Genomic DNA, 14,551 nt, shown 5'->3' with positions numbered 1-14,551 from the left:
AAGTACTTTTACAAGACTAGAAATCTTTTTCATTAAATTTTTGTATACTGGTGCATGTGGTTTTATCTTAAATTAAAATATTGTTTTATTAATTGAGTTTTTGAGTTTATTACAATTTTGTTGTGGTTGCAACTTTAATGGAATAGGAAAGGAAGTCTGAAAGAGTAATTACTATAGAAAACTGCTCTGTAAATTAATTTGTAACTTGTTCAACAAACCTGATGTAACGAAAATTGGACAATATTATTGACTGTTTCCTAATGAATTCATTCTTTTCATGAATGTCTTGTTATATTACAGGTATGCACTAGTGGACTTCGGTTTAGCCCAGGGTACACCTGACACTAAAATAGAACTCCTTAAAGTTGTAAAGACCGAGGACAAACAGGGAAGCTGCTCAAAGAATAAACCGACAACCAGCACTGGAAATAAGCTTCCTGTCCCTGGAACAGCGAATAAACCTCTGGCTCAACAGGCTTCTGGCAAACAGCCTATTAAAAGGGCCTGGCCTCTTTCAAAAGCTAAACATGGAAAGGTTGTGTCTTGTCCATCTTTCACATTTATCTTAATAATATTTTGCATTAAAATTTAAAGAAAACTAACAATGCAGGCACATTCAGTTATTGTATGTAAAATGTCTTCAGTCCTTTAAAGGTTAGTGCTGGCATGCTATTTTTAACACTTCATAATCCAGCATGAGAGAGTTTTAGCAAAACTCATTCAATATAATAGTTAGGATTTATCGCAACCTGGAAGCTTATTCAACTTGCAGTAAAAACTACTTCACAGCTGCAAAATGAAAATGAATGAGGATAGCTGTTTGGAGTACCTTAGTTCTTCCACCCAGAGACATAAGATCATATTTGAATATGAGAATGAGATTGAACCATGGGGCCCTTGAGCCTGCTTCACCATTCAGTGCCATCAAAGCTGATCTTCTGTCTCAAATCTAATTACTTGCCTGCTTCTCAAATTCTTTGTTCCCAAGAGAGTATAAAATAGAGTCACTTGTTAATATAAAGCACTGAAGAGATCAGATGTCTGGTATGTATCCTGCAATTTTGGAGTCATACAGATTAGAAACAGGCCCTTTGGCCCACCATATTTTTGCCAGCTAACAAGCAACAAACTACACAAATCTCATATCAGCATTTGGTCCATCACCTACTATTCCCTGGTATTTTAAATACTCATCCAGATATTTCTTAAAAGTTGTGAGTGTACTTGGCTTCCTCAGGCGGCACGTCCCATATATCTACTCCTTATGGGGGAAAACATTTTTCGTTTGATCTCTCTCAATCACTTATTCCTCCCCTCAAACTTATGCTCTCTGGTATTAGATCCTAACTGAGTAGATCTCTCCTCATACATCAGTGCTGCCATCCAAGGAATTAATTTGGTAAGCCATCACTGCATTCTGTCTGAAGCAACAACATTCCTCCTCAGAAGAGACCAAAACTGCGCACAATATTCTGGGTGTGGCCTCACTAATGCCCTGTATAATTGCAGCAAGAATCCTTGCATCTGTACTGGAAACTTCTCAATATGAAAGCAAACCTAGAGTTTTCATTCTTCATTGCCTGCTGCACTTAGTTTCAGCAATTAGTGCACAAGGGCCTAGGTTTCAGCGAGCATTCCCCTCTCTCAATTTACAGCCATTCAGATAATAATCTGGCTTTCTACTTTTTCTACCAAAGTGGATAACCTCACATTTTATCTGCATCTGCCATGCATTTGCCCATCAACTCAGCCTGTCCAAATCACACTGTAACACCTCTGCATTCTCCTCATAGCTGACCTTTCCAGGCAGCTATGTGTCATCTGCAAATTTTGAGATGTTATGTTTACTTCTGCCATCTAAATTGTTAGCACGTATTGTGAATAGATGTTACTTAGCCGAACAAAGTGTGGTCTTGTTGAAACATAAGGTTCTGAAGTAAATTCTGAGAGAATGTTTCCTCTTGTGCAGGAATCTAGAATTTGAGGCACAGTTTGAGAACAAGAGGTTTACCATTGAATCGAATGGAATTTTTTTTTCAGTTTGCTTGCCTTTGGAATTCTCTTCCGCAGAGAGCAGTGAAGGCTGAGTTAAATTTTTGATCAATGCAGGAGTAGTTTCTGATGAAGAAAGAAGTTGCGAGTTACGGCGAAAGGCAGGACAATAGAGTTAAGGCTGTAGTCAGATCAGCTAAGATCTTATCAATTGGCACGGCAGACTGTTGCTGATAATCTCCTCCATTTGTTGTGATTTTTCGCTCTTCCACAGAGCCTTGAGCTTAATCTGTATCCATTCAGTTTATCAAAGCTTATCGTGCATACCCATTAGGATCTTGAATGCTTAGAATTCCTGAATCTTCTCTTTAGAATAAACATTTAAAGCTTCTGTAACTTTTTATTGCTTGCGTGTCTATGCAAAAAATAGTGACAGCATTCAGCTATCCTTTAAATGTTGGAAGGTATGTTTCCATTTCAGATTTTGAATTATTCTTTTCATGAAGTAATATTTCCAAACATTTTGTTCTGTGTCTATTATTTGTTCTATATTTCAGACGTACCAGCCTCAACTATGGCACAGTCTCCTTTTACTCTCTCTCGCTCTCTTGCTCTCTCACGTTGCCCTTTAGAAGCTTTGACTTTGGTTTATTGTTGTCATGTATCAACATACAGTGAAAAGTGTTGTTTTGGGTGCTTATACAGGCAGATTGAAGCACACAGTGCATCAGGCAGCAGAACAGAGGGCAGAATATCGTGCAAAAAGAGGTCAGTGTTAAATATTTAAGTCTATTCAAAAATCTGAGAATAGTGAGGAAGAAGCTGTTCTTGAATCTGTTCATGTGTGTAATCAAACATTTTGTATCTTCTGCCTGACAGAAGAGGATGGAAGAGAGCATAAGCATGCTGAGAGGGGTCTTTAATTATGTTAGTTGCTTTCCTGTGGCCGCAGAAAGTATAGATGGAGTCAATGGATGGAAAGCTATTTTACATAACTTACTGGGCTGTGTTCGTGACTCTGTAGTTTCTTGAGAAGAAGTTATCATACCACACTGTGGTACACCCATGTAGGATGCTTTTTATAGTATAGGCTGCCAGTGGTTGAGTTTGGAATATGCTGTCTATGGAGTCTTGGTGAATTGCTACAGTGTACCTTGTAGATAGTAGTAGCAGTGTGTATTGAGCATCAGTGGTGAAATGAATGAAGGTTTATGGGTGTGGTGCCATTCAAGTGGGCTGCTTTGTCCTCAGTGTCAATCTTCTTCAGTGTTGGAGCTGTGTTCATCCAGGCAAGGGAGCAATATTCCATCATATTCCTGACTTGTGCCTTGTAGATGATTGACTGGCTTTGGTGAATTAGGTGAGGCCTTGACCTGCTGTTGTAGCCACAGTACGATTATGACTAATCCAAATCAGTTTCTGGTCAATGGTAACTCCTAGGAGTTTAACAATGAGGGATTCAGTGATGGTGATGCTCCAAGGGTCAATATTTAGATTCACATTGTTAAAGATGGCCATTGCCTGACACTTGTGTGGCATGAATGTTAATTGAATAACTTGGCTGCTTCTGAACAACTCTTTGTTTGGAATCTCTGAATTGCAGCGTGGACAGAATCCTACTCATGTCCACCTGGTTTTTTCCAACAATTATCACTGCGATGGATGCAATCTTATTAGTTTGTGAGTACATTGTCTATTATTCTGTATCAGTTGCTGTCCGCTTTAAAATGCGCATAAGTATGCAACACTTAAGAAAAATGTCCCAAATTATAAAAAAAGTTATAAGAAAGGCAAAAACTAATTTCATTACATGGATGTTGTTATCCAGAAGTCAAATCTTTTAACACAATTAGTAGAAGAACCAGAGGAAGTAGAAATATTTTTAGGCAGAAAGTTGTAATAACCTGAAATGCATTTCTGAAAGAATGGTGGAAGCAACATCAATGCTGACACTGAAAAGCGGAGAATTGGTCGTAATGCTGAAAGCACATAGAAAAATAAGGAAAGACAGTGGGACTAAATGGACAGTTCTTTTCTAGAACGTGCAACTTCTTTGCAAACTTCCAGTTAATAATAGGGAGCTGGCTTAATGTAATGCACGATTTATCGTATTTTTAAACAAGGATTTTATCTTGCATTGAAATACCACCACTTCCGATAGAAGGATATGTTTTGGCTTTTGTTATTTTACATATATTGTACCATTATAAGCCATGCAAATAACTATTCATTTTTTATTATAGGGAGAGTCGTCAGTTCCACGCTCTGTATTTGGGGAAAGAAATTTGAATGTCCGTAGCACTGACGTTTTTGAAGGTACAAGCAGTAAGGTAAGAAGTTATTAACCAATTGCATGCACAGCTTGTTTTTACAATTGTACAATTTTTGGACAAACTTAAATCCAAAATCTAAATCCAATCTAAATCTATCAATTCTCATTGTAAATAAGTGATAATTTGATTGTTGTTCTCTATGCGTTTACACATGAACATCCAAAAAGACAACAAGAAGAAAGCAACTCTAAGCCTGGCCCAGACAACTGTAATACATTTAAGGTGTTGTGGCCTGGAGTTTCCTCCCAAGCCTCAAATGAGAAAATGTACCCAGATTTCACTGTTCTCTCCTCCCACTGCAATGGGACTGTCTATTCTGTCCTGTTTGGCAGTTAGACATACCACTGTTCTGCCATTCTCACATTAATCTGCACAATCAGCAGCCCTTCTCTCCAGCACTCCAACCCTCATCCTGACCATTGCGTAAATACTGCCCCCTCCACAATGTATATCAGCTCTGATGAGGAGTCATCTGGACTCAAAACATTAGCTTGCACTGTCTCCATTCTGAGGAAGGGTCACTAGACCCAAAATGTTAACTCTGATTTTTGTTCACAGTTGCTGCCAGACCTCCTGAGCTTTTCTAGCAACTTTTGTTTTTGATCTCTCTCCGTGGATGTTGCCTGACCCGTTGTGATTTCCAACGTTTTGTTTTTGTTTTCAGTATAATTTACAGCATCTGCAGTAATTTGCACCCAAATTGCACTCCCGTTTACACAAACTAATTAAAATGCAAACAGTTCTTCCACAAGCCAGATGTACTAATCCTCCTGAGTAACTCACCACCTGACTCCTCAAAGCCTGTCCACTATGTACAAGGCAAAAGGTAGGAGTGTGATGGAATGCCCCTCACTTGCCTGCTTTGTGCAGCCCCAACAACACTCAAGAAGCTTGACACCATCCAGGACAAAGCAGCCTGCTTGATTGGCCCTACATTTACAAACATTCACTCCCTTCACCACCGATGCTCATTAGCAGCCCTGTGTACTACGTACAAGATACACTGCAGAAATTCACCAAAGGTCCTCAGACAGCACCTTCCAAACTCACGACCACTTCGATTGAGAAGGACAAGGGCATCAGACACGTGGGAACACCACCACCTCCAAATTCCCCTCCAAGTCACTCACTATCCTGACTTGGAAATATATTGTTGTTCCTTCACTGTCACTGGGTCAGAATCCTGGAATTCCCTCCCTAATAGCATTGTGGATCAACCTACAACAGGAGGACTGTAGCGGTTCAAGGAAGCAGCTCACCACCACCTTCTCAAGGGCAACAAGGTACAGGCAATAAATGCTGGCCAGCCAGCAACACCCACATTTCACAAATGAATGGGGGAAAAAAAACCCATGTAATGATTCCCAAGGATTTGTTTTGTAAAATATATAATCCTAGAAGGCGATAGCTTATTGCACATTACTATCTTCAACTATTACAGTTTACTGAAATTTCAATATTGCATCTCCATAATTTGTTAACATTGATATTTTGTTTTAAAATGAACTCCTGAAGCATATTTTACTACTCTTACTAGGCAGTACTTGGAGTCAAGGATAGTTTACTTGCAATCTAGCTTCTGAGATGGCTGATAAGTCTTCACGACCTGCACATTCCTCCACATGCAGGGCATCTGGTACTTGAAGGCTAAACAGATTAGGTACTAAACAAAAGACTGAAAGAACTGTGGATGCTGGAGATCAAAAACAAAAATAGGAATTCCTGGAAAAACTTGGGTCTGGTAGCATCTGTGGAGAGAAATCAGAGTTAATGTGTCAGATCCAATGAACTTTTTCAGAACAAGGTACTCCACAGATGCTGCATTTTTCCAGTAATTTTTTTGTATTTGTGGGCCAGATTAGGCGTTTGGAGGTTCGTGCCCCCTCTCTGATACCTCAACATTGCCTTTGCAGACTCCTGGCAGATTTTCTCAGTATATTCAGTGTCTGCGTGAATACATCTCCATTTTGGTCAGTTACAAGCCAGAGACCCCATAACTTGGTAGGGATGTTTGATGTCTTCAGGGGAATTTTGAAGGCATGCCTAATTCATCCCGTCCTCAATCAGTGCCTCACTGCCAACCTCCAGCCACCAGTGCCTGGTCGATCCTAATGTCCACCATAGCAAGCATGCCTGTTAAAAGATCCTTGGTCCTTCTATCAGGAAACACGATTATAAAGACCATGATATATGTGACCTAATTGAGCATTAGTGTATAGTTTCTGCTAATTATTACACATGCACAGATTTGTCTGCCACATTCATTTAGATGTTTGTAATGTCTGCAAAAGATCAGCTTTCTCCAGGTTAGTTCTTTGTTTTACAGCCAGTGAGACCTACAAAAAATGCAGATGTTCCATCCAGAAAAATAATAGTGGCAAAACGCAAGATAACAACTAATTGTACTACAGGCAGCTTAAGCCGGAGGCATGCAATTTGTCCATCAGAACTAACTTGTGATTGCTACACAACAGATAGGATTTGCAGTGTTTGTCTCTCAAGGTAAAGAACAGTGAATAATTTAAGCAATTATTTTTAAATATAAGATTTCTAAATGCATTAATGTATTAAAGCTGAAGTGCTCACTTGCAAAATAACTTTAAAATCTAAAGTAGTTTTCTTAGGATAAAATGACATTGTAAATTGTGTGAATTATATGTTTAGAATGCATGTTTAGCAGGTAATGTTTGACAAGAACTGAAATTTCTATCTACCTCTTAAAGTATTGTAATTTCAACGCTAGTACAATAAGGCCTAATGGCAAGCTAAACTTAATTCATTATTTATCAATTTACTTTGATGAGAGCTTCTGATGCATTAAGCATACACCATTGGGAATGGTTTCCAGGCTTTATTATCTCATTATCTTTATAACTTGCAGCTCAGCATTAATTTAGTGCAGTTTTATGTTGTGTACTCAAGCCCACAATGAATTGCATAGATACTGCTATTTGTTCCTGAGGTTAACAATTCTCATACTTGTTCACAAGTACTTCCACAGCCTTAGCCCCTCTATCTTCCTGCAGACCTACAGTGCTCCAAGTCTTGCCTCCTTCATACATCAAATTTTAATTACTGCAAACTTGCTGCTTGTACCTAGGCCATGGACTCTAGAAATTCCTCCATAAACCTCTTGTTATCTTTCCCTCCCTCTTCTCTCTGCCTCTGCCTAAGCTTGTACAATTGTGCAAATTTATTCTTATTCCCTACAATGCAGATAGAGGCCATTTAGCCCATCAAGTGTGTACCAACCCCCCAAAGAGCATCCCATACCCCCACCCTATCTCTGTAACCCCACATTTTTACCATGGCAAATCCACCTAGCCTGCATATCCCTGGATACAACAGACATGGCCAGTCCACCTAATGTGCAGCTCTTTGGACTGTGGAAAGAAACTGAAGCAACCGCAAAAATTCATGCACATACCACACAGACGCCCAAGGTGGGAATCAAACCAGGTCTCTGGCACTGTCAGGCAGCAGTGCTACCTATTATGTAACCACCCCTTCTGAATGGTTCTTCCTTCTTATGGTCATGCCTCCTAACATTTGCTTTCACTCAGCAACCATTTTTGCTTGATTAAGCTTCTAGAAAGCAATTGAGCTATTTTTCTGTATTCACGGCATTCTGTAAATGTTACATTGTGTTTAAACCCAACCAGATTGATTGGGTGAAAGTCACTTGTTTATTGAATGTAAGATTCTTCCATGAAACAAGTTTTAAGATAGGTCAGCCCACAGTTTTTCAACTTAAGCTGCTACCGAAAACTGCACCCAATCAACACTGAATTACCAACATCACTCAGGCCACAGATTTGTCCAATTTGGGAATTAGATAGTGACATGAGTGGCAATTAGTAATGTTATTCTGCAGCACAGTCTACAATTATCCAGCCTTTTCCTGACTTTGTTAATGTGTTAAATCTAGCACAAAATTTTCTGACCCCTATGTATCAGCGTAGCCCACAAACCAACAATCACTGTACAATGGCTACTGACTAACATAAAGGATCCCATACCCAAAATCAGCAATACGAGGGTATTATACAAAGTACCTTGCAATGCAGCAGACTAGATTCTGTGAAGAATCATTACGTAGGCCAAACTGTAAAAAAAAATTGACTATACGGATAAATGAGCACCAATTAGCCACCAAGAGACATGGCCAATTTTCACTTGTCTCACTGTGCATGGACAACAAGGGATACAAATTGGACTGGGACAACATATCGATAAACACACAAGCCAAACAGAGACGTGCCAGGGAATTCCTGGAGGTCTTGTATTCCAACCGAAACTCCATCAACAAACACATTGAATTAGACCTTGTTTACAAACCACTGAGGAACAGAACAGGAAGTAATAGCAACCACCTCAACAAACCGAGACGTATAAACAACAAGTAGGACAGAACACTGACACTTCACTGGAGGCACACTGACAATGTTACCCAGCAGGGTGACAAAACATTTGCAACCAAACTCAGCGAGCAAGTCTACAACCTCATCCACAAACTGAGCTACAAATCTTCTCAAATTTTAAAGGTCTGGACCCCTGGATTATGAGTCCAGAAATATGCTTTATGGTCATGGGTTCAAATCCCACCCCAACAGCTGTTGAAATTTAAAATTCACTTAATAGGTCAGAACTTGAAAAGTGGCCTCTAATGGAGACCATAACAACAATCATCGATCGTGGTTAAAATTTAATTTGCAGCAATATAGTTGACTCGTAACTGTCCTCAGCAATGGCCTAGCAAGTCGCTAGGTTCATGGCCAGTTAGAAATGGGCAACAAATGCTGGCTTTGTCAGTGCCCAGATCCCGTAAAATGCATAAATAAAGTATTTCCACTCTCTAGCACTGCCTGATTCCACTCTTAGCGCAGCTCATTCAACTGCTGAAACCTTCTTTGTTAATCGTTGCCTTGATTATTCCAACACATGATATTCCCAGGATTGTCGTCTTCATTCTACGTTGAGGGTATCTAAAACTCTGCCTCTGTTCTGTTTCACACCATATCCTTCTCATTCATGTAGTTGAATATTTTTGCAGACGACTTCCACTTAAGATGTGACTGTACCAGTTTTTAAGTTACATACCCCTGCAGCAGATGAACACTTTACTTACCAAAGCTAAATAAATAAATAAAAATATTTCTATTGCCATTTCTTGGGATAGACTGACCACTAATATCCACCTCAAATCCACTGACTCTCACAGTACCTGAAGAATACACCCTCATACCCCTCTTCCTGAAAAGACACTATTCCATTCTCTTAGTTCCAATGTCTGTGTTGCATATGTTCAGATGAGGCCAACTTCAACAAGGGAGAGAGTCCACCTTCTTCCTCAACAGAAGATTCCCCAGTTCTGTTGTTGACAGGGCCTTCAATCAGGGCCGAGCCATGTCCCACACTTCTGTCCTCACCCCTTCTCTTCCCCTCCATGTCAGCGATAGGGTTCCTCTTATCCTTACCTACCATCCCACCAGCATCCATATCCACAAGATCATCAAACTCCTTTTCACCACCTCCAGCAAGATGCCACCACAGACACATAGTCCTCTCCCTTCCATTGCCTGCCTTCCGCAGGGACCATTCCTTTCGGGATACCCTGGTCCACACTTCCTTCACCCCCAACAGCCCTAAAGCACCTTTCCCTGTAACCATCAAGGTGTAACACCTGCCCCTTTACCTCCTCACTCCCCAGAATCCAAGGGCCTAAACATACCTTACAGGTGAGGCAGCACTTCGCCTGCACTTCCCAGAATCTCGTCTACTCCATTTGCTGCTCACAACGTGGTCTCCTCTACGTTGGGAAAATGAAGCGTAGACATCTACGTTCTGCTTGCAAAAAAGACCCTGAACTACCTGTTGCCTGCCACTTTAACACGCCAACATATATGTCACTGGCTTGCTGCAGTGTTCTAGGAAAGCTCAACGCAAACTAGAAGAACAACGCCTCATTTTCCACTTGGGGACCCTGCAGCACTTCAGATTTTGTATCAAGTTCAATAATTTTAGGGCCTAAACTCTCCCAAGCCCCAGCCCCTCAGCAGGCCTTATTACCACACAGCCTGCCATTACACACACACCCTTGTTGTTAGTCATTAATAGTGCCCATTAACAGCTAATCACCCTCCCAGTCTGATCGTTATCCACTCCTTTGTCTGTCCAACTGTCTTTCTCTCTCTTTGGGCTCTAACCTATCGTTTACTCCCTATCCCACCCACCTCCCTATTTTCTGCATATAAACTGACATTTTCCCAGCCACCATCAGTTCTGAGGAAGGGTCACTGGACCCGAAACGTTAACTCTGTTTTTACCTTCACAGATGCTGCCAGATCTGCTGGGTTTTCCAGCAACTTTGTTTTTGTACTTACTGAAAGCTGTCTGAAATTCAAAATCAAATTCCAAATGTTTCATTAAATTGTAGCAGCTCAGTAATCTAAATGGAGATGCGATGTAAGAAAATTGATCATTTCTTTTAAAACTTCAGAGGCAAAAAACAGCCCTCTTAAGACAGGTGCTTACATTATCAAAGTAAAGAACTTTATTCTAAGATCTAACTACTTTTCCTGATGTGAAGTTTTACTTCCCACACTAACTGGCTCTGTGATACTCACAAAGAAAACAACATAACTTGTGCCTATCCATATTATGGGATGAAGGTCAGTGATCTTAATGCTCACCTCATATTCATTAAAGCCCCAATGAATAAGTATTTCCTGCACTGTAATCTCTTATTTTCAAAGTTTTGTAATCGGTTTGTAATAGTTTACTTGTGCCAACTAGGGAAGTGTTTAGAAATTATTCTTACATGAGCAGTAGTGTGGCAGTGTCCACCTTAAATTGTTTAATTCCTTGGATTTTGTATGCTTTTGACTGTACCAAGTCCAAAAGTGAAAGGAAAATTCTCTTTGTATAACTTGTCTGCATTATGTCATTACTGGGAATGTATAGCGTGGACAAACAGCTATTCAGTTTATACTCTGAAAGATCTTGAGTGAAGCAGCATTTAGAGACCTTATTTGTGTTGCTGTACCTCCAGCAAATAGGGCAGTCTGACTAAAGTAGTACAAGGGAAAGAAACTGAAATTTAAATGACAGTCTCAGATATGGTTGTAAAACACCTGATTTGAAAAACGTGTTCAGTAGAAATGATTGGAAATATCTCGTTTGTTTCGTTTGTGGTTGCTTTCGTGTAATAAGATTACTTTTTTATCATTAGACGCCAACAAGTTGCCCCAAGAGCAGGTACTCCAGGATTCAGAGCACCAGAAGTCTTAATGAAATGCCCACATCAGACTTCAGGTACTGAAGGGTTAAATATTTGTTGTTTGCTTGTGCAGTGTTCCAAGTATTACCTATTTGAAATGAACTTTTCTAGTAAAGCTTCCTTTACTTAAAAATAACATCTACATCTTGAAGAAATAGTTACTTGTGAGCAGGCCATAGAGCAACAGTAGAGACCCAGTGTACACAATCCATCTGACTTGAACAGACCAATTTAGATGATTTACTGGAAGTCGTAACTTTGACCAGGTGTTGAGCTAAACCAGAGTCAGCATCTTGATGAAATTGGATGTAATTGCAGGTACTCAGATTCTCAACATAACTAGCTCAGAAATATTCCTAGAGTTTCCTGAAATCTGACACGTGCATTTTCTGGATGAGAAAGTCTGATCTTTAATATGTACAAACATAATTTAGCCTAATTTCCGCAACACATCCCTCACGCCCCCCTTCTCACAATAATAACCAACACAGAGTCCCCCTCATCCTCACGTACACTCCACCAACCTCCGGATCCCATGCATCATCCTGCGACACTTCTGCCGTCTCCAATCTGACCCCACTACTAAAGACATTTTTCCCTCCCCACCCTTATCTGCTTTCCAGAGGGACCATTCTCTCCGTGACTCCCTTGTCTGCTCCACGCTCCCCACCAGCCCCACCTCCCCCGGCACTTTTCCCTGCAACTGCAGGATGTGCTACACCTGCCTCCACACCTCTCCTGTCACCCCCATCCCAGGCCCTGAGAAGACCTTCCACATCAAACCGATGTTGACCCGATATCTGCTAATGTGGTATATTGCATCCGCTGTTCCCGTTGTGGCCTCCTCTACATCAGGGAAACTAAATGGAAGCTTGAGGGCCATTTGTTTTGGAGCACCTACACTCGGTTCGCACCAAACAACTACACCTCCCAGTCGCAAACCATTTCAACTCCCCCTTTCACTCCTTGGACAACATGTCCATCCTGGACGTCCTGCAGTGCCGCAACGATGTCATCCAAAAGTTGCAGGAACAGCATCTCATATTTCGCTTTGATACCATTGCACTGCAGGGTTCCCATGTGGACTTCACAAGCTTCAAAATCCCCCCCCTCCCCCGACAGCATCCCAAAACCAGCCCAGCTCATACCCGCCTCCCTAACCACTCCTCCTACCTATCCACTTCTCCCACCTCAAGCCCCACCCCTATCTCCTGCCTACGAGCCTCATCCCCACCGCCTTGACCTGCCCATCCTCCCTGGACTGACCTATCCCTTCCCTAACTCCCCACCTACACTCACCTTTACTGGCTCCAACCCTGCCTCCTTGACCTGTCTGTCTCCTCTTTTCCTGTCCTCTCCTTTATCCACCTTCTATCCACCTCCCTGTTTCTCCCTATTTATTTCAGAATCCCCTTTCCCTCCCCCATTTCTGAAGAAAAGACTAGACCTAAAACGTCAGCCTTCCTGCTCCTCTGATGCAGTTTGGCCTGTTGTGTTCATCCAGCTCTTAGCCTAATTTAGTTTATAATTGGTATTAAACTGAAATCTATGGATTAAATTCTGTCGTTGCCCACCTTAAATAGGATTGTTACAATGAAAGCAGATTCATTAAGTGTCTCAGATCCTCGGTTGGAAACAGATATGAATAGCCATTTTAGTACAATTTACAATAGAATGCTGATGTTGAGTTTGAGGGGTGGGGCAGAGGAAGGAAAGAGGTGCTTGGTGGTTGCTTTGCCTGAACAAAGCGGTCGATTGAGTAGGATTGATCAGTATTTCTAGTCTTTACAGTAAAAGGAAGATCTTTAGTTTGCACTTTGGCCTCTCATCTTTTGTTTCTCTTTTTCTTAAAATAGCTTGTTCGGCAAGCTCTGGCATTGTACTGGTGTACAATGAATGGTAAAGAGCAGGGATACTAGAGTGTATAAAGTAAAGTTACCATAGCCTTACCAGCAGTTAAGGCTGCTCTCTCATTAGAGAGAGAGAGAGAGAGACGTAACTGGTGGAGGCTTAACTTGAGGGTCACCACACCTCAGGCAGTGGAGGGTTGAAAGCAGAAATCTTTCATGGTAACGTCAACCAGTGTGGGAGTAGAACCTATGCTATTGGCATCATCCTGCATCAACTAAATGTCCAGCCAACTGAGTAATAACACCCCCATTAGAGTGTATTTTCAAATTAAATGTGATAGAGATGGCAGGTCAAATGACATTGCTGCTGTCTATGGGAGCTTCTGGACACCAATGTGATTCAGAGTGAACACCTCTGTAACTTGCTTTTAGCTCCAGCAAACTCAGATCCAAGTTGAGAAGCAGGACTGCAGGCTGCAGATGATGAACCTCATGAGGTAGGGTAAAGTTACCTGGACACTTGGCAACAGATAATTGAGATTTTGAAACCAAGACTGGAGCGTGATGGTAGGTGTGGAGACCCAAGGGCTAACTTTTAAAGAGCCTCGAACCCTGGAGGTTTTTGCAGGTTGTGTGAACAAGAGGAGGTCTGACTGCACTGTGGTACATGGTGCTGTGGGAAGGCAGTAGTGGTCGGGGACAGGTTATTTAGCCAAATGAATATTATTCTGTGCTGCCGTGAGCATGTGCCCAGAAAACTTTTTTTGCCTGACGGTTCTGGGATTAGAGACAGCTCTCCCCTCCTTGGTTTGGGAGGGGAGAGATCCAGTTGCTGTTCATGTTGGTTTCAACGTCATTGATAGAACTACCAGGGAGGATCTGTTCAAAGATTTTGAATAACTAGGAATTAAATTAGAAAGCAGAAACTCAATGGTAATAGTCTTCGGATTATTACCTGAGCTATGGGCAAAACTGGCAGAACGTAGATAAAATTGAGGAGTTAAATGCGTGGCTGGAAGTTTGGTGTTAGAAGAATGGGTTTCAATTCTTAGGGCACAGGCACCTGTACTGGTAGAGAAGGGTGCTTTCTGCTGAGG

General features: G+C 41.2%; 1 protein-coding gene across 4 annotated transcripts in view; it reads left to right on the top strand.

The window, feature by feature from the left end:
• The window catches only part of cdc7 (cell division cycle 7 homolog (S. cerevisiae)), an 88,383-nt gene that overhangs the window by 55,386 nt on the left and 18,446 nt on the right, over positions 1-14,551 (top strand). For all 4 annotated transcript variants that reach the window (XM_059648088.1, XM_059648087.1, XM_059648085.1 and 1 more), the window contains 4 exons: positions 301-535; positions 4,236-4,322; positions 6,652-6,827; positions 11,557-11,639. In XM_059648088.1, the coding sequence (XP_059504071.1) occupies positions 301-535; positions 4,236-4,322; positions 6,652-6,827; positions 11,557-11,639 (581 nt within the window). The remainder of the gene's footprint in view (positions 1-300; positions 536-4,235; positions 4,323-6,651; positions 6,828-11,556; positions 11,640-14,551) is intronic.

Source organism: Stegostoma tigrinum, chromosome 8 (assembly GCF_030684315.1).
Source record: "Stegostoma tigrinum isolate sSteTig4 chromosome 8, sSteTig4.hap1, whole genome shotgun sequence".
In the NCBI taxonomy this organism is placed as follows: Eukaryota; Metazoa; Chordata; class Chondrichthyes; order Orectolobiformes; family Stegostomatidae; genus Stegostoma; species Stegostoma tigrinum.
The sequence above is the reverse complement of the archived record's forward strand: the minus strand, read 5'-3'. Positions and strand labels throughout refer to the sequence as shown.